The sequence below is a fragment of the Octodon degus genome, unplaced genomic scaffold, assembly GCF_000260255.1.
Source record: "Octodon degus isolate 3935 unplaced genomic scaffold, OctDeg1.0 scaffold00065, whole genome shotgun sequence".
Taxonomy (NCBI): Eukaryota; Metazoa; Chordata; class Mammalia; order Rodentia; family Octodontidae; genus Octodon; species Octodon degus.
The window spans coordinates 9,504,343-9,523,010 of record NW_004524641.1 but is presented as its reverse complement, the minus strand read 5'-3'; the positions used below and the strand labels follow the sequence as shown (position 1 = coordinate 9,523,010).

At 39.4% G+C, this 18,668-nt stretch overlaps 1 protein-coding gene across 7 annotated transcripts in view; it reads left to right on the top strand.

The window, feature by feature from the left end:
• The window catches only part of Erich2 (glutamate rich 2), a 58,698-nt gene extending 40,420 nt beyond the window's left edge, over window positions 1–18,278 (top strand). For all 7 annotated transcript variants that reach the window (XM_023719192.1, XM_023719194.1, XM_023719191.1 and 4 more), the window contains 3 exons: window positions 7,754–7,811; window positions 16,824–16,895; window positions 17,964–18,278. In XM_023719192.1, coding sequence (XP_023574960.1) covers window positions 7,754–7,811; window positions 16,824–16,895; window positions 17,964–18,085 — 252 coding nt within the window. In that variant the 3' untranslated portion in view covers window positions 18,086–18,278. The remainder of the gene's footprint in view (window positions 1–7,753; window positions 7,812–16,823; window positions 16,896–17,963) is intronic.
• The last annotated feature ends 390 nt before the right edge of the window (window positions 18,279–18,668 follow it).

The window sequence follows — 18,668 nt, the reverse complement described above, 5'->3', positions numbered from 1 at the left end:
CCTTGGAAGGCTAGGGCCAAAATGTTGGCTTTCCTTGCGGCCCTCCTTTTTCTCTAATTTTGGTCTACAAACTTAGGTTGTTAACCATCCAGAAGTCATATCTATATTTCTATAATAAGCAATCCTTGTTTTATATTTTGGAAGACCTGTACATCTAAAGTCATAAATACATTTGATACACCATGAAATTAACACTACTGTATTATACACATGTAAAAACCTTTGTTTCTTAATTTAATTTTGTACCAAGAGAATCTTTTGTGAGAAAACTTTATTGTATTTTTCAAGAAAACTATGTTTTAATTATGACCAAATTATTGGAGGTATCTCCCAAGAGACTATAGAGATCACTGAGGGCTCCTTATTAATGAACAAAGGTTGGCCACTCCTCTGTTCACCAATTGGAGTCCTGTCCAATTGTCTTTTCACCCTATGGGATTTTTAAGTATGTTAATTTTTGATGACCTATGAGAAAAACAAACTTGGTGTCATTTTGACTAGCTGGTAACCCAGGTGGAACCATGCTTTTAAGTGTAGAATGCAAATTGTATTATGAATAAATGCTCTAAAAATGCAAAAGGAGACAAGGAAAAGAAAAATTGTTGAGCTCAAATAAAAAGGGGAGCAGATGCTTATGGATATGACAAAGACACAGCTTTAATAGATTGGATAGACAGACAAACATTTGGTAAAAACAGAGTGCATTCAGATGTTTTTGACCAAACTGAATTACAGTAACTCTTGTACAATTTTAGAATTTATAATTATAAATAGATTAGTAAGATTTTGCCATTTATAAGTTAGCAGAGATCTCTTATCAGAAGAATTTAGAATGAATAAAATTCTTTTATTTATAATGGATATATATATATATATATATATATTTTTTTTTTTTTTTAGGGTTTTTTTTTCTGGTGCAGGGTCTCACTACACAGCTTGGACTTATAGTGATCCTCCTGTTTTCAGCTTCCCTAGTGCTGGGATTACAGGCATATGCTACCATGCCCCAACTCCATCAGCAGCTCAGCGTGCCCAGCAGCAGGGCTGGCGCAGCATGTGGTACCAGGGATTGAACCCTGACCCCTGCGCTTACCTAAGCAAGTGCTTAGTCCAGTGAGCTATCTAGCCAGTCCTATAATAAATATATATATTTTTAATATTTTATTTTAAGAATACTGGTATCTTTCAACTCAGTTATCTCTATATACTCCATCACCTACTCACACCTTTGATTCTCGTTTTTGGTTACCATCTGGGCATTCTGAGTCAAGTCCTTCAATAGGCCCCAGGTCGGGTTCAGCCCTATCCTTGTCTATTGGCTGTAGAGCTGTCTCCAAGGCATCACTGTCATAGGACTTGCACCAACTTCTTGAAAGGTAGAATCAACTTTTTCTCCAGATCTGGGTACATGATATGACCAGACAGCATGTTCTACAAAAATGCAAGCATATCCTTGATGCCAAATTAGCTTTTTTTGCTTTACTTGATTTAATTTTAATAGTATATGATGTCATGTAATGTGGGAAGTATTGATTCCCCTTTTGTTTTTGTAATTGAATTTTGAGCAGTTTTAGCCTCTGGTGTAAGCACTCCTAGAAAGGTGGAGGCCAGGTCCCCTTGAGAATGTAAAAGAAAGGGCCTAAATTATTAGGTTAAGTTACTAGCTTAAAAACTGGTCAAAGCCAATAATATTACCAAGTAAAGCCTGAAAATCAGTTAGACTTGATCTGAACAGTTTGGGGCATATTATATCTTTGTTGGATAAGGTGACCCAAATGTGGAAAGAAAAAAACAAAAAACAAAAAATTGTTACAGTTTATACCCTTTTGAAGACCACCACTAGGCCTGCTATTATTTAACAGGATTTTTAAAATTAAATGATTGTTTAAACCTCAGTGTTTTTAGATCATATTTTAAACCTTTGTATCTATTTGTAAACTACCAAAGCTTTTCTATACCAAATAAAATTCAGGACTGTCCACATGCATATAAAAACAAAAAGAAAACACACACAAACTTTTTTTTTTTTTCTGTATTTTAGGGAAGGGTCTACCAGACGTTCAGGGTCTCACTACTAGATTGGACTTGTAGTGATTCTCCTGTTTAGAGCCTCCCAAGTGCTGGGATTACAGGCGTGTGCCACCACGCACAGTCTCAAATGCAGTCTCAGCAAGCTCCAGGGACGGGGACCGGCAAGGCAGGTCCGGGATCGACACCCTCCCAAGTCCCCCACCTCCCCGCCCCTGTGCCTGCTTGCAGGCTCTTTAATCCACTGAACTATCCAGCTGGCCCTAAAAACTTTCAAGACAAGATTTAACCACCATAAACCATACAACTGAAAAAGGAAAACAGGCAGTCAACTTTTTTATAGGAATCAAGAGAACAACAAGGACTTAAAAAACCTTTTAAATAGTAGCATATCCTATGCATGATGTTAAGAAGAAAACTAATTAAAGCAAAGTCTTATTAGCTGTATAATCTAAAAAGGAATTTGTTATTATAATTCTAAAAGACCAAAGTTATCACTGATATATACATTTCTTGAGACACAAGGGGCAGTTTCCATTTATGGCAAGTGTGTTCTTGTTATGGTTTGGGTATAGTTGTCCCCCAAAAACCTCATGCAATCTTGGGGCAGCTTCTGGAGTTTGTGATTGATTATTGTGGGTGTGGATGCTGCACCTGCCCCGGGCAGGTGATTTGCATTACAATGTAAGATGGGAAAAGAAGTTAGCTGCTTGAGCTGCTGCTACCCCTCCCTTGTTCTCTTGCTCTTTGCCACCACCATGAAAGGTTGCTTTCTGCTGCTCTGCCTTGGACCCAGCTGAATATGGACTGAAACCTCCAGTAACTGTGAGCTAAATAAACCTTTTCCTCCTTCATTTTGGATGTCAGGTATTCGTCCCAGCAACAAGAGAAGAGTAACTAAGACAGTTCTTAAGTAAACTTTTTTAATACCCCCCCATTAATGTAAATATTAGGAAATATGATTTAACTAAAGATAAAATAAATTTTATCTTAAAGATGGAAAGGGATTTTAAAAAAAAAAAAAAACGTAGTCTAAAAATTTTAAGCAGTCACCTTGGGGGTGACTAATAAAGGCAATTAGAGAGAAAACAGCTGTATTCCCTGAGAGGTAGAAGTTCCAACCTATGACTCAACAAAGTTCTGAAAAGGCTAAGATTGTTACCTGTGGCTCAATTCAAATTATCATATTATCCAGTGTTGTAATATGTCATATGGGGAGGACAAAAGGTGAGAAATATCTAGAATGGCCCTGTACATCCTTTCAGGTCGCCAAGAGATGTGATTGATGGCAGAGGATAGGGATGGGGAGGAATTAAGGAGGGTGCTCCAGGTGTTTGGTGAGACTGAGACAGGCCCTGGTGGAAGTTTCCCAGAATGGGTCAGCCTTCCACATTGGTTTCGGATTTACACTCATTTTTCCAATGATAACTTCATTGACACTTTCTACAGAGACTGGAAAGTTTTGTTGAAGAGACAGATAATGTCTGTGCCGCCTGTACAGGTGCAGCAGAGTAGTTTCTGCCAAAATGACCCTCATCCTCACAACAGAAAAAAAGTAGCCTTGTTTTTTCCCTTTCCTCTAAGATATGAATAAATAACCTGAGTGATAGCTGCTACCAAGGCAGGCCCCTGGACATAGGAGAAGCTAGTGTCTGCATAAATCCAAAGATGTATACTTCATCTTGGGTCATTGGGAACTTGAACCTTAGGAGCAGTATAGACATGTTGAAAACCCTCCCCTACCCATCTGGCTTCTTTATCTGATCGAGCAAAGCTAGCGAGTTCAAGCTCTATCGGAGAGGTTGTCATTCTGCCCTGCTTTGCCCACTTGGGACTCGATTTTAAAATAATGCTCCAAGCCAAAACCTTTGAAGTTATAAAGTTCCCACTAACCAAATCCACAAAAAGAAGTTAAAAAACAGAGGGCTAGGGAGATGGCTCAGTAGAATAAGCGCTTCCCTGGCTAGCACAAGGGCCTGAGTTCAATCCCTGGTTCTGCAAAAAAAAAAAAAAGATACAGAAATCAAACATATAATAAGCAATTTTTATATACATATGTATCTGTGGTTCTTGAATGTTTGTTTGCCCCATGTTTAATAACTGGTAAATCAATGCACCTTTTTTCCTTCTGGCTTTTTAAGTCTTTTTTTTTTTTTTGCCCCAGATTTTATACCTGATAAAATGCCAGTACTGATGCACACCTATGCAGAACATTGGACTTACCAATGCACTTCTCCCCCCTGTTATGCACACAGTGAGAAATGTCCCCTGGTGCACTGGCTCCCTATTCCGGCATCATTTTGCAGCTCTTGATGCTCTTGAGGAACCATGATGAGAGGATAGGGAAATAGAGATAAGAGGGGAAGGCTAAGGTCAGGTGGAGCCCCTTTCTCCAGATGAGAGGAAAGAAACTGGGCTAATGGCTGGGCTTGTCTCAGGCAAGGTGTATCTCTGGACTGAAGCAGATTGATTGCCTCTAGCGCTCTTCTTCTGGGCCCAGCCTTGCTGTGCCCCCTCCACGCACACCCCCACCCATGTATGATCAATTTTTAGCCTCAGCCACTTCCTACAACTAGCTACATTGTGTACTGATCATATTCTGTGACCATGATCAGTGAAATTATGCATTAATAGCAAAATACAATTGTAAATTAAAACCACTTAAAAAGACATTCTTCTACATGACATTTGAATCAAAAAAAATAAGAATTAAACTATTTGGAAAATAATGGTGGGCACAACATTAAATGTTAAGTTTTTAAAAGAGTTTAAAGTTTTAATTGCTTCAGTGATGATGATTATGATTCTGATGACAAGAAAGAATGAGTGTATTAGTTCCAGAGACTGTAAAAATAATAAACATAAATACAAGAAAAAGAATTGAAAGAAACAAGTTAATAATTCAAAATAAACCCTGAAGTTAATATGTCAAGAGCTGGATATTTTTAAAAATGCATAAACTAACACAATGATTAAAATGGAATAAAGCCATAAATGGAAATGAAAATTAAAATGTCTAAGCTTAGACTAGAAATTTTTAAAATGTAAGAATTTTATTGTGTGTATTAATGGCACTATTAATACTTAAATGAGATTTTTCAATGAAACTATGGTTCTTACAAAACTCTAAAGATTTAATTTACATTAGAAAATATTGTTTTTTAAAGTTTAAGGGACATTTGTAAATAGGGTATCATGTCTGCATCTTGTACAACAAATAACCACTAGGAAGACAGTATGCAATGTGTTAATTATTGGAACCGTCCTCCCAATTTGATTTGAAAGTCTCATTGCTGTTTATTTCTCAATAAAATTATGGGAAAAAAAAGTTTAAGGGACAAACTGAACGCAGTGGTAGAGAACTACTTAAAATGGTACCTGGATATTTATCACATATCTGGAAATGTGAGAAATGTCTTTATATTGGTTGATGCTGCTATATTTTCAGAATAAAACTCTGGCATCTGCATGTGGTTCAGACTATGCCAACCACAAACAAGAACAACCATCAACCTGAGGGGGTTTCACTGACCTTATCAGACCCAAAAGCTACAACTCTTGTTGCATAGGTCCTGCTTTACCGTGGTCTTAACTGTCCAGCAGAAAAGTATAAAAATGAAATATAAGAAGTAAAGCCTTGCTGTTACGTTGAGCTGTAGGGGACTCAGGTCAACAATTTCTGACATTGCCAGTCAAGCGGAGGACCCAATACTATTATGGGCTACTGGACTCTTTTAGAATATTTTGCTGAGTTTACACACCTATAATATTCAAATAACGGAACTTAACGAAAAAAAGGGGATACAGATGAATGTCCATTTTGTATCTGTGTATTCAAAGTGGTTAGGATAGATATATAGTTACATTCTCTTAATGAATAGAGTGATTTGTCCTAGTGGTGTTTGTAAATAGGGTATCATGTCCACATCTTGTACAGCAATTAACCACTAGGAAGAATGTATGCAATGTGTTAATTATTGAAATTGTCCTATCAATTTGATTTGAAACTGTCTCATTGCTATTTGTTTATCAATAAAATTATGGGAAAAAAAATAAAAAAGAAAAAGAAAAATGAAAAAAAAATAAATAATTAAAAAAGAAATTTAAAAAAAAACAACTATCAAAATAAAGGGTTTTCTTTCTTGACATCAGTTTGAATTGCTCATAATATGAGATTAGTTTAGTAAAATTGTTGCATCAGGAAAGATTATCAAAGAATATTTAATGCAAGGCTGGGGATGTAAGCTCAGTGATAGAGTATAAGCATGCTTAGCATGCTGAAGGTTGGTTCAATCCCAGCACCCTTTCCTCAAATAAAAGAATACTTAATGGCACAAAGAGATGGTGATTAGAAATAGTTTATTTATTTAAAACTTAATGCATAATCTTAATTTTTTAAAATATGAATGTGCATTTACAGGAAAAAACTAAAATGATTACATTGATGTTGAACATCTCAATGGTAGAAATATAAGTGCTTTTCATTGGGAACAGCATTTAGTCTTTTAATTTCCTATATTAAAAATATATATTGCTTTGTAACAAGAAAAATATAAAAAGTAATAAGCAAGGGCTGGGAAGATAGCTCAGCTGTCTAAGCGCCTGCCTGGTAAGCACAAGGACCCAGGTTTGATCCCTAGTACTGCATGCTGTGTGGGCCCTGGAACCCTGGGTTATCATAGACTAAGTTCACAGATGAAACCTGAATGTAAATCAATGTAATCTTGAAATACCAGTATTATCACTACCTGTGCCAGTTGAATCAGCCACATTCTCAAGTTGTCCAGCCATGCATGTATAGTGTGACTACAGCAAAGCAAGGGTGTTGGAATTGTCCCAAGTGCATTGTCATCAGAAGTCCTGAAACATCATTGATTGACTGGTTGATTATAGCCTCACTTCTGGAAAAACATATTTAAATGTTAATACAAAATACAAGGGCTGCCAGAAAGAAAAAAAAAAATACAAGGGCTGGTCAAAAACTAGTGCATACTTAAATAACAAAAATGTAGTACAGTAAGAGACACATTGCCATAATCCCCCTCCAAGCACTGCCCCTCACTTCAAACACACTTACCCCATTATTCTGGACACTTTGTAAAGCAGCTCTGGACGTCCTCTTGTATTATATCTTTACTGGCTGTGACTTTTAAAAATACAGTGAAGGTGGCTACCAAGTACCATCCAATGGAAAAGCAGGCTTATAAAAACACTGTAGTGTGTCCTCATCCACGTGGTCACAGGATCTGTCACCATGTCATTTTTGGCTCTTCTCCAAAGTGAAAATAATAATGACCACGAAAGGTAGATGTTTTGAATTGATTCAGGACATCAAGGTTTCCATGACAGTGAAAACAATGACCCTCATGAAAGAGGACTTCCAGAACTGCTTCGGAAAGTGGCAAGGACAATGGGATAGGTGTGTTTGATGTCAAAGAAGGTGGGTATTTTGAAGGGGATTTATTAATTTTTTTTTGGTAGAACCGGGGATTGAACTCAGGCCCTTGAGTTTGCCAGGGAAGCGCTTATTCCACTGAGCCATCTTCCCGGCCTTAAAGGGGATTAGTGACAATGTGCATTATAAACTTTTTAGAAAATGCAAATATCTACCCTAGAATTCAGTCACACTGTGTAACCAATCATCATTGGAACATTTTCTAAAAAGTTTATAATTGACATTTAAATTTTCTTTCAAAAGACTGATCTGAAATACTTTGTTTTCTAGTTTCTGAGAGCCGAAATGGGCCGAGATTACCACCTGGCAAAAAAATTATGTCAGATGAGTAAGTATAAAATATTTTTCATTTTCCAACTCTTGCATTGCTTCTAAAAACATACTGAATAATATATGAAGTGGTTTGATTATTCTAAGTCTAGAGAATTTCCTTCTATTGTCTCAGTGATACTTTGATAACATATTAATAAAGGACTAATTGAGATGTGGAGAGGATTTTTTGTGAAATAAATCAAAGTAGATTAGCACAGACTATTTACCAGCACTGGAAAATAAGCCAGAACATTTATTCTTATAGTAACAGCTCAGTAAATTCATGTTTTAGTTCTAAAGAAGAGTCAGAAGGTACAACAATCAAATCTAATTTAACCTGCACGTATTTAGTCCACAAAGGCCTGAGGGCCCCATGGGCCAGGCAGTGTGGCAGACACAGGAAGTGCAGCCGTCAGCATGTCGCACAACCTCCCACATGTGTGTCTGTCATATAGAGAGTAAACATAAATGAGCAGTGCATCGTAAATGATAGGTGCTGTGGAGAAAAGTAAAAGTACCAAAGAGGGAATAGACAAGATACTGGGCGGGGCCCGGGAGATGGCTCAGTGGAATAAGCACTTCCCTGGCAAGCGCAAGGGCCTGATTTCAATCCCTGGTTCCACCAAAACTAAATAAATAATTGAGATTCATTAAAGGGGGGGGGACTGGTGAGATGGCTCAGTGGTCTAAAGCACCTACTTAGAACAAGCTTAGCAAAGCACAGGGACAGTGGTTCAATCCCCCAGCACCATATGCCAGCCAGCCCCACCCCCTGGTGAGCTGAGCTGGCCACACACACATAAAAAAAAAAAAAAAAGATGCTGGGAAGGGCAAAGCAGTTTTCAGTGACTGTCAAGTTTTCACTGAATGACTCAAAGTAAAAGAAACTGGCTGGGAAGAGCAGAGGAAAGGTGTGTCAGAGAGGGCGTACCTCAGGTGTGCGCACACGAGGGTGTGCAGCCAGGCAGCCAGGCTGGCTGGAGCCGAGGACATGCACAAGTGGGCCAGAGGTGGAAGTCACAGAGGTCCTGGTCATGGGTTGTGCAACTGCTCAGGACTTCCTCGGGTTGGAGAAGCTTTAGAGACGAGAAGGAACACAGCCTGGAAGGCAGCTATGCTCGCCACCATACCACCAATGCCTCCTCACATTCAGCCTTATCTTCCTTCCAGTCCTTCAACTTATCCAAAATAGTTGTGATTTTCTGTCTTTAAACTATTGGAGAGGTTCATTTGCGTTCTTAAATCTGTGGATTGATGTTTTCATCAGCTTTGAAAATTTCTTGCCTATCATTATCTTTTCAAGTAACCCTTCTGTGTCTGTGTCTCTGTCTCTCACTGTCTCTCTGCCTCTCCTTCCCGCGTCTCTCCCTTCCCCGGCTCTTCCTGGGCCTTCAAGTACACATAAATTACCACTCCCATGGTATACATATTTTTATCTCTGTTTCTTAATATTATTTTATTAACAACCTAAGTTTGCAGACCAAAAATTAGAGAAGAGGAAGGGCTGCAAGGTCAGCCAACATTTTGGCCCTAACCTTTCAAGGTCAGTGAAGACTCAGGACACAGGAGAACCTATACTGTAACGTCATGTTTTGTCCCAAATTTTCCAATAAAGGAGATTATGGGGCCACAGAGAAATGTGATTGATGATGTAGAGTGTGCCTAAGGAGAGTCACATAGAGAGAAAACATTCTCTCAGGCTTTCACAAAGAGCAAATTGGTCAAGCAATGGCCGTGACTCATCCATGTGGCTGACACTGACAAAGGATGTACAAAGTGTGGTACAGGGTTTCAGGATAAATCCTGAGGGGATTTGACTGACCTTATCAGGTACAAAAGTTACATTTCTTGTTATATAGGTCTTGCTTTATCTTGGTCTTAACTATCCAGCAGAAAGGTATAAAAATAAGGTATAAGGGGTGAAGCCATGTTGGTATACTGGGCTCTAAAGGGTTCAGGTCAACAACTTCTGACATTGCCAGTCCTGCGAATGACCCACTACTATTATGGACTGCTGGACTGTGTTGGAATGTTTTGCTGAATTCATGCACCTACAATATTTAAATGATAACGGAATACCCTTCCCTGACAAAACTAAACAAAAAAAGAGGATACAAATAATGACCATTTTGTATCTGTATATTCAAAATAGTTAGGATAGATATACAGCTACATTTTCTTAATTCAATGAATAAAAAGATTTATTCTAATAGTGTTTGTGAATGGGATGTCATGTCTGCATCTTGTACAATGAATAACCACTGAGACAACAATGGGCAATGTATTTATTATTGAAACTATCCTACTGTTCGGTTTGAAAATGTCTCATTGCTATTTGTTTCTCAATAAAATTATTATATTAAAATAAAAAGGGGCTAGAGAGATGGCTTAGTAGAATAAGCGCTTGGCTGGCAAGTGCAAGGGCCTGAGTTCAATCCCTGGTTCCACAAAAAAAGAAAGAAAGAAAGAAAGAAAGAAAGAAAGAAAGAAAGAAAGAAAGAAAGAATTGCTTGGCTTGAAGCCCAGAGGATGAGGGGCCTACGTTGCAGACCCCCTTGAACTTCATTTGTGCAGAGGTGACTCTGTCAATCAAAGTTGGTCTCTGTCATTGCAACCCATCATTAGAATATGACAGGGACTGGACTACATTGGATTATTTTGCTGAATTCACGCACCTACAATATTTAAATGGCAAGAGAATATCTTTCTCTGAGAAAACTAAACAAAAAAAAAGGGAATACAAATGAAAGACCATTTTGTATCTGTATATACAAAATAGTTAAGATAGCTATACAGCTACTTTCTCTTAATTCAATGAGAAGAAAGATTTGTGCTAATAGTGTTTGGACGGGATATCATGTCTGCAATCTATTAATTATTGAAACTGTCCTACTAATCGGTTTTGAAAATGTCTTATTGCTATTTGTTTCTCAGTAAAATTAATTTTAAAAAGAGAGAAAAAATAAAATTATTTCTTATTTCTGTGCATCCATGTGGGTATTTTCTGTTGACCTGTTTTATTTATCTTATCTCCCACTACATCCATTTTGGTTAAAACTACCACTGAGTTTGTGAAGTCACAGAGTATATTTTCCAATTTCAGAATGTCCATGTAGTGATCTGGAAAGATTCCAACTCTCCATTGACAGAGTTGGAATATTCCACCTTTTCAAATATTCCACCCATCTCATCCCCTAATGTATTCTTTCTTTTAAAAAAATCTTTTTATTTACTTATGTTTTTGGTGCAGGGTTTCACTATGCAACTCAGACTCATAGTGATCCTCCTGTCTCAGCTTCCCCAGCCCAGTTAAGGTGGCTGGCATGACATGGGGACCGGCACAGCTTGCAGTACTGGAGATCGAAATTTTCATCCCCAATGACCTGACATGTACTGTGGGTTCACTGGTTCCACTCAGGCCAACAAGCATTTTGTTGAGTGCCTGCTGTTTATGTAACTTACTGCAGGGCTAGTGGCCCAAACTGCCTGACAGGTATGGTGGGATCAGCATGTGTATTTTGCAAGCTTCAGCCAAAGGCTTTCTAAAATCATTGATGGGTATAAAAATGAAATATATAATAGCATTTCTGCAACTGAGGTTCTGGACTGCACAAAACTGGGAATGAGGGATGCAGAGCCAGTTACATCCAGTTAGCCAGTGGAGAGGGGACAGGTGTGGGTCAAGCGGGCTTGGGCTTCTGTTCACTGTCACTGGCACTGTGTATAGAGCTGAGCCATTTGCTTACCTTTCTCTGGTTCAGATTCCTTATAAACAAGAAAGCTGAGTGTTACTTTCTCAAGGAATTCCTTTTGGAAGTTCTAGTCTAAGGGCTACCAAAAACAGTTTTCACCAAAATATTTTATTTTATTTATTTATTTTTTTAATTTTATTTATTCATGTGGGGGGGCAGCTCAGCCCACCAGGGGTCGGGGCTGGCTGGCATGTGGTGCTGGGGGATTGAACCAGGGTCCCTGTGCCTTACTAAGCTTGTTCTAAGTAGGTGCTTTAGACCACTGAGCCATCTCACCAGCCCCTCACCAAAATATTTTAATGATGGCTTAAGAGTTCAAAAAGTGCTTGGAAGGATTAAACAAGGCAAAGCATTTACTTCAGACATAAAGTACGTAATATGTGTTCCAGAAACATACTTAGAAAGTCAAGGCAGAGCCCAGTTCTCCTGTCCTAGTGACAGATCCTCACAATACTTGTGCTGTATTTCCTTCAAGGACTTCACCTTGAAGATTTCAGTTCAACACTAGTTATGACTTTTAAGTCATACTGTTGATAAGATTTAATTAAAGAGTTGTCATTTGCTCTCATAAACTAATTATAAAGAATACATTAGAGGGCCAGAGATAGCACTCAGTGGTGTATAAGCACCTGCCTGGCAAGTGCAAGGTCCCGAGTTCAATCCCTGGTTGAAAAAACAAAACAAAAAAACTTCAAACTAGTCTATCTTCATGGGGTTCTATCCCTTTAAAAATGTCCTGCCTGCCTCCTCTCCCTCCCTCTCTTCTGCTCTCTCCTTTTTTCTTTTCATGCATACTGAGCACCCACTCTGTCTCAGACATTGTACAGGAACCTGGAGAGAAGGCAGGAGCCCAGTCACACATTCTCACCCCTCCCGGGACCTGATTTTAAACATAATTGGGCTCTTACCCCTGTTGACTCACTGCGCACATAGGTTGTGCTTTTCAGTCTGTGTCAGGTAGCAGTGCCTGTAACACTCAGGATTAGGTCACAGGAAAAGGAGCCATGGAGGCCCCAGGAGACACCAGGATCCAGGGGTCCCATGGGCAAAGAGCACTGCTCCCCAGGGGGAGATGGGGCTGGCTGGAACATGGGCAACAAAGTTCAGGGATGGGATATGGAGACGGGAGGCTTCCTCAGAGGCGATTCTCACCCAAGAGTAGGAAGCCAGGGAAGCCCCGGTTCTGTGACACTCAGAGAGGTCAGGGAGGAATAGAGAGTTCTAGGGGCAAAAAACCACTAGTTATTTGTTGTTCCCCCCTCAAAAAAAAAAAAAAAAAGCAAGTTTGAGGGCTGCCCCAAATCCCTCTGTATTTACAGACACCTACAAAATGGATTTTTCTTACCTAGTAGAAACCCCAAACATTTATATATAAATCTTTATGGCCTAGATATTCTTATCCATTTACCATCTACTAGCTCCCCCCATAGTACTCCTTCCTCTCTCTATATGTGTGTATAACTACTGATATCTATAGATGAGATTATATACTTCCCTATTTATGCATTTATATAGGTATATATCCAATACCTACTATGGAAACATTGATGAGATCAGTGTTTCATTCCTAAAACAATTATATTGGGAGAAGTCTGGGAAGCTGAGCCAAAAGGACCACAAATTTAAGCTCAACCTGGACAACTTAAGTGATTTAGCAAGACCTTCTCTCAAAAATAAATAAATAAATAAATAAATCCACACTACCCCCCACCAAAAGAATTCCATGAGGCAGACATCATTAACTTCACTTTACCAAGGAAGAAACTGAGACTAAGCAAAGAGATTAATTTGCATAAAGTCACAGAATTACTAAGAGGTAGAATTATATCCCAGACCTAATTTAACAGCTTATAATTTATCTCCTCATCTGACTTGTAAGCTTATTTCTCTGGTAAAGATGGCAGAGACTTGGAGTATAAATAGCTTTATGGATCAATCAGCCTAGCAGTGGTTCCTGTGGCTAACTAGTACCTTTTCTTGGTGTCTAAGGTAATTCATTTATATAAAGTAATGCATCCTGGTGCCTCAGAAAGGCTGTACATATTCATTTTCCAGCATAAAGTCTCTGGTTTCTGGGGTGGTTACGTGTGGTCCAGTTAGAGTGGAGTCGTTTACCTCTTCATTGGGCTGTAGAGCATCTCTCCTGGCAGCCAAGCTTCTTTTCTCTCTGCCTGCCTTTTAAAAAATGCATATTGGGTTCCATGAAGAAATTTCATCTGCTGGCATAGGCTTGAGTATTATCTGTCTCCCCACAGGGTTTACAAAGTCTCAGTCTCGCCTCGGCCACTTTCCTGGTGTCTCAAGTAGAACTTACACCTCTGCTCTGTGCAGTGGGGCAGCCTGGGAAAAGGGCTTTTAAATGGGACTGAAAGGCAAGAGTCCTAGTACTTTCCTTTCTTCATCTCAGGAATGACTGGGATTTTTGTGCCAAGTCATCTTCCTGCTTCCTGCCCACCTGTGAGTGAGAAGCTGGCAGCTCCATCTCGTCAGGATGCCACACTTCCGCTCACAGGCAGCCTATGAGATGAGATTCTGCTTCAACATAGGGAACACACCGAGCCCTTAGAAGACCCAACTCCTTGATTTTAGCCATGTAAATGTTAAAAAATAATGGCTTGATAAGGAGAGTCACATGGAGAGAAGACACTCTCTCAAGCTTTCACAGAGAGCACATTGGCCAAGCAATGGCCGTGACTCATCCACATGGCTGACACTGACAAAGGTTCTACAATCTGAGGTACAGGATCTCAGGATAAATCCTGAGGGGATTTCACTGACCTTATCAGACCCAAAAGCTATAGCTCTTGTTGCATAGGTCCTGCTTTTCTTGGTCTTAACCATCCAGCAGAAAAGTATAAAAACGAAATATAAGAAGTAAAGCCATGCTGTTATGTTGAGCTGTAGGGGACTCAGGTCAACAATTTCTAACATTGCCAGTGAAGCGGAAAACCCAATACTATTATGGGCTACTGGACTCTTTTAGAATATTTTGCTGAGTTTACACACCTATAATACTCAAATAACGGAACTTAACAACAAAAAGGGGATGCAGATGAATGTCCATTTTGTATCTGTGTATTCAAATGGCTATGATCAATATACAGTTACATTCTCTTAATGAATAGAGGGATTTGTTCTAGTGGTGTTTGTAAGTAGGATATCATGTCTGCATCTTGTACAGCAATTAACCACTAGGAAGAATGTATACAATGTGTTAATTATTGAAACTGTCCTACCAATTTGGTTTGAAACTGTCTCATTGCTATTTGTTTCTCAATAAATTTATGGAAAAAATATAGATTAAATGTAAAATAATAACAATAATAATATAATAATAATAATAATAATATAATAATAATAATGGCTTGAAACCCAAAGTGGTTCTCATCATTACAGATCTAAAGCACATACAGATATATCTTCAGAAAAGGACTCCTGTTTTGTTTTGAGACAGGAGCTCACCTTTTCCTGTTTGCCTGCAGTAAAATTTTATCTAGCAATTAAAAATCTGCCCCCTACTCATTTGTCTATTCATCTGTTCTACTTTCTAATGATTTCAGGGCTTCTCCTATATGGCAGGCACTCCGCTGGGAAAGCAGTGGTGAATAAAGCAAGCACTTTCTGTCCTAGAATTGCTCCAGTCTGAGAAATTTTAGAGACCCACAGTCACCAGAAAGTTTTGCTTCCCCACCCACCCTAGTCAGCACAAAGCACCCACTGAATGCTTGGGAAGGAACCAAACCATTCGCTAGTACAAGAGCCATTGTGGAAAATCTAATAATCAACTTTCATTCGGCATTTACCATGTGACAAGGTCTGGGCTGAGTACTTTATATCAGGAAAATTTTTAAACTATGTCCCAAGAAATGTTAGTTGACAGATTTCTGAATAAGTGCTCCCCCAAAATAATTTCCGCTATCAAATTTAGAGAACTACATGCCCTGCTCCATAAGATTTGTAATAGTTTTGAATATACAAATTATTTGTAAAATCTTGATTCTTTAGTATAAGTTATTCCTAATTAACTTCATTTAACCTAATATCCCAAATACATATTAAGAAAATAATATCTTAAAGAGCTAGTGGGAGGAATTCTTCTCTAGGGGCTTAGCCTACTAAAGATAAGCATGTTTGAGTTCTAGTTAAAATGTATGAAAAGGTAATTTATTAGAAAATTTGTATTATGTGTAATGATGTATAAAATACCTAAGATCCTTAAAAGCTTCTTCGGAGCACACACACAGTCAGTCACACTAACCCAGATTGGTGAAAAGTTGTCAATGATGTTAGTGGATTAGAAAATAAAGTCACTGGTTTGTTCTGTCAGGATGAAAGCCATGGGTAGAGTTCTCCAGTCACTGGAGCCTTGAACCATCAAGACTTTTCTCTTACTTTTAGCAAGATTAATAGCACACTCGATGTTTCAGTGCCCCCTGGGGGCCACCGTGATGCTGTGCAGGAGTCAAATTAAATGGATCCAGAAAGAATGATAAATACACCTCAAGACAGCAAGGAAGAAGGTAGTGGGTGAACTGCAGAGAGAAACCAAAAAATCTAAGCGAGTCTAGGAAACCCTGAAATGAAACTGAAGGTCCGGCCTCTAGGACATTGTTAAAGTACCAACAAGCCTAAAACGTCCCCTACAGTAATGTGATCCAAAGGAAAGATCACACGGTCACATAAAGCATCCACAAATAGGAACAAATAGTGCTCAAATCAATGGTATAATGAAGAGGGGAGAACGCTGGTAAGCAGGCAGTGTCTGGGGCACAGACTCGGGTAAAAGCTGTCAAGATGGAGAGAAAGAAAGCATTCATTTTCCCTAACTGATCCTTTGAGCTAAATGACTCCTAGAGAGATGTCATGAAGAGTGTGGGTACAGGAGATGAGTCAGTAGAAAGCACCTCAGAGGGAGTATTCAGAGGGATGTGCTTAGAAGATCTCTAGGCACCCAGTCTCCTCATGACCAGAGTCCGCGTTAGCGGACCTTCTCCCTCTCTATTCATGAAACGCTCTGACTACTGGCCTGTGCACAGATCCATATCTAGGTGACCTGCAGATAGCAGTCTTCAGGTGGGAGGTAGAAAAAATAATGAAGATCATCGCTCTTACAAAGTGCCAAATATAACTGCAGCATTTTCTCTGTTTGTGATATAATTATGGTGTACATTGCTCTCTGCATTTTCACCTGCTTTGACTGACGGTTTCTCATCCTAAAGAACCTGTTCCCTGAAGCACTTAGAGCATTAATAACACATCCTTTTGTCCATTTTCAGTCCTCATCTATGAACCAGAAAATCTTGAGGCCAAGGAGTTTTCCTTACTTATTGAAGAAATATTGCTGAAGGGTAATTTTAAAAATTGAAATTCCTTTTTTCTCTTAGAACTATGAGCAGTTGGTCTTACTTTTTTTTTTATTTAATGTGTGTGTGTGTGTGTGTGTGTGTGTGTGTGGCAAGCTCAGCCCACCAGGGGGCGGGGCTGGCTGGCATGTGGTGCTGGGGGATCGAACCACGGTCCCTGTGCTTTGCCAAGCTTGTTCTAAGTAGGTGCTTTAGACCACTGAGCCATCTCTCCAGCGAGCAGTTGGTCTTTAAAAGCCCATTATCCCAGGAAAGTCAAATTTTCAGGAGGTGGTTAAGGAACAGCTAAATAGCTGTCTTGAATAGTAGAGTGAGAAGGTTTGTCCTCTGTGGATGACAAAGATGATCATCTTCACCTTAGGAGTGCAGCTGCCTTGGGCACAGCAGACTTCCTGGGTGACAGTCACCAGTTATCAAAAAACAGAACATAATAATAATCATCTCGATGGATTGAAAATGCTGTCCCTTAATTTTAAGGAAATCTAATTCACTCTAAATCACCCTAAGTCTCACTTTCTTTTATTCCACTGAAGAATCTCACTAACAATAGTAAAAATGATTTTTCTAGGTCTATTTTTTAATTTGTTTCAACCCACAAATATCATGCCTGTAGAGATGTATTTCTTCCTTATTCCACCACCATGCTCCTTGTAAGCATAATTCTTATGCTCCTAAGTTACATATTTCTCGGGGGAGGGATGGACAAGGAGGATAAGATATTTTTGAGGAGTAGAAACATTAAGAAGAGGGCTGGCCAAATAGCTGAGCAGATTAAAGCACCTGCAAACAGGCACAGGGCCCAGAGATTAGATCCCCGAGCCTGCCATGCCAGCCCCACCCCTGCGGGTCACCGAGATGGCACTTGAGACTGGGCGTGGTGGTGCATGCCTGTAATCCGAGCTCTTGGGTGGCTGTAAACAGGTGGAGCACTATAAGCCTGATCTAGTAGTGAGACCCTAAACACACTGTAGACCCTTCCCTGAAATACAAAAAAAGAAAAAGAAAAAGAAAAAAATAAATAATGAGAAGCATTTATCTTTCTTTCTGTGGCAGAAGAAGCTCAGAATCCTGAGGGCAATGAGGAAGATGAAGAAGACAGCAGCACCGAGAGTGAAGAAGAAAGCAGTGAGGACACGAGCGCCGAGAGTGCTGACGAATACAAAGATGGATCATGACTGTCGCCATGGTGGCTTCCGCGTCATGCGTTTTCATTCATGTATACCATACAAATATAAAGAAGACTGTTTGCTGTGTCCTAGTCTAGCTGTGCTTTCTTTGGTACAGAGTTCATTTAAGCTTTCTATATTCTCAGTCTGAGCTCCTCCCTAATATTTAGACCTTAGCTCAATGTGAATTATTCAGAGGAAAATAAAGAAGAAACAGTGTTGTCAAGTGTTGCTCAGACTGCTTTCCACACATCGACTTATTTCAACAGCCACGTGAAGAAAGTACTATGAGCCTTGTCCAGCCAAAAACTGAGGCACAAAGAGGGTAACAGACACAGTGCCTCTGCGTCTACTAACCTGAAGAGCCCAAATGTGTACAGGGAGCTTAGGGCCCCAGAATGCACACATTCAGTCGCCTGGAAATGATCACCATCCTGGGCACTCACACAGCATTTGCGTGATATTCTTCAGAGCATGCATCAGTATCTGTGGTCTGCTTTAATTACTTGCTCTTTTCAGCCTCTGCTACCAGCAGAGAGACTGTCACCTCCTTGAGGCAGAATTTGTCTTTTTTCACTAGTGTACCCCTCAC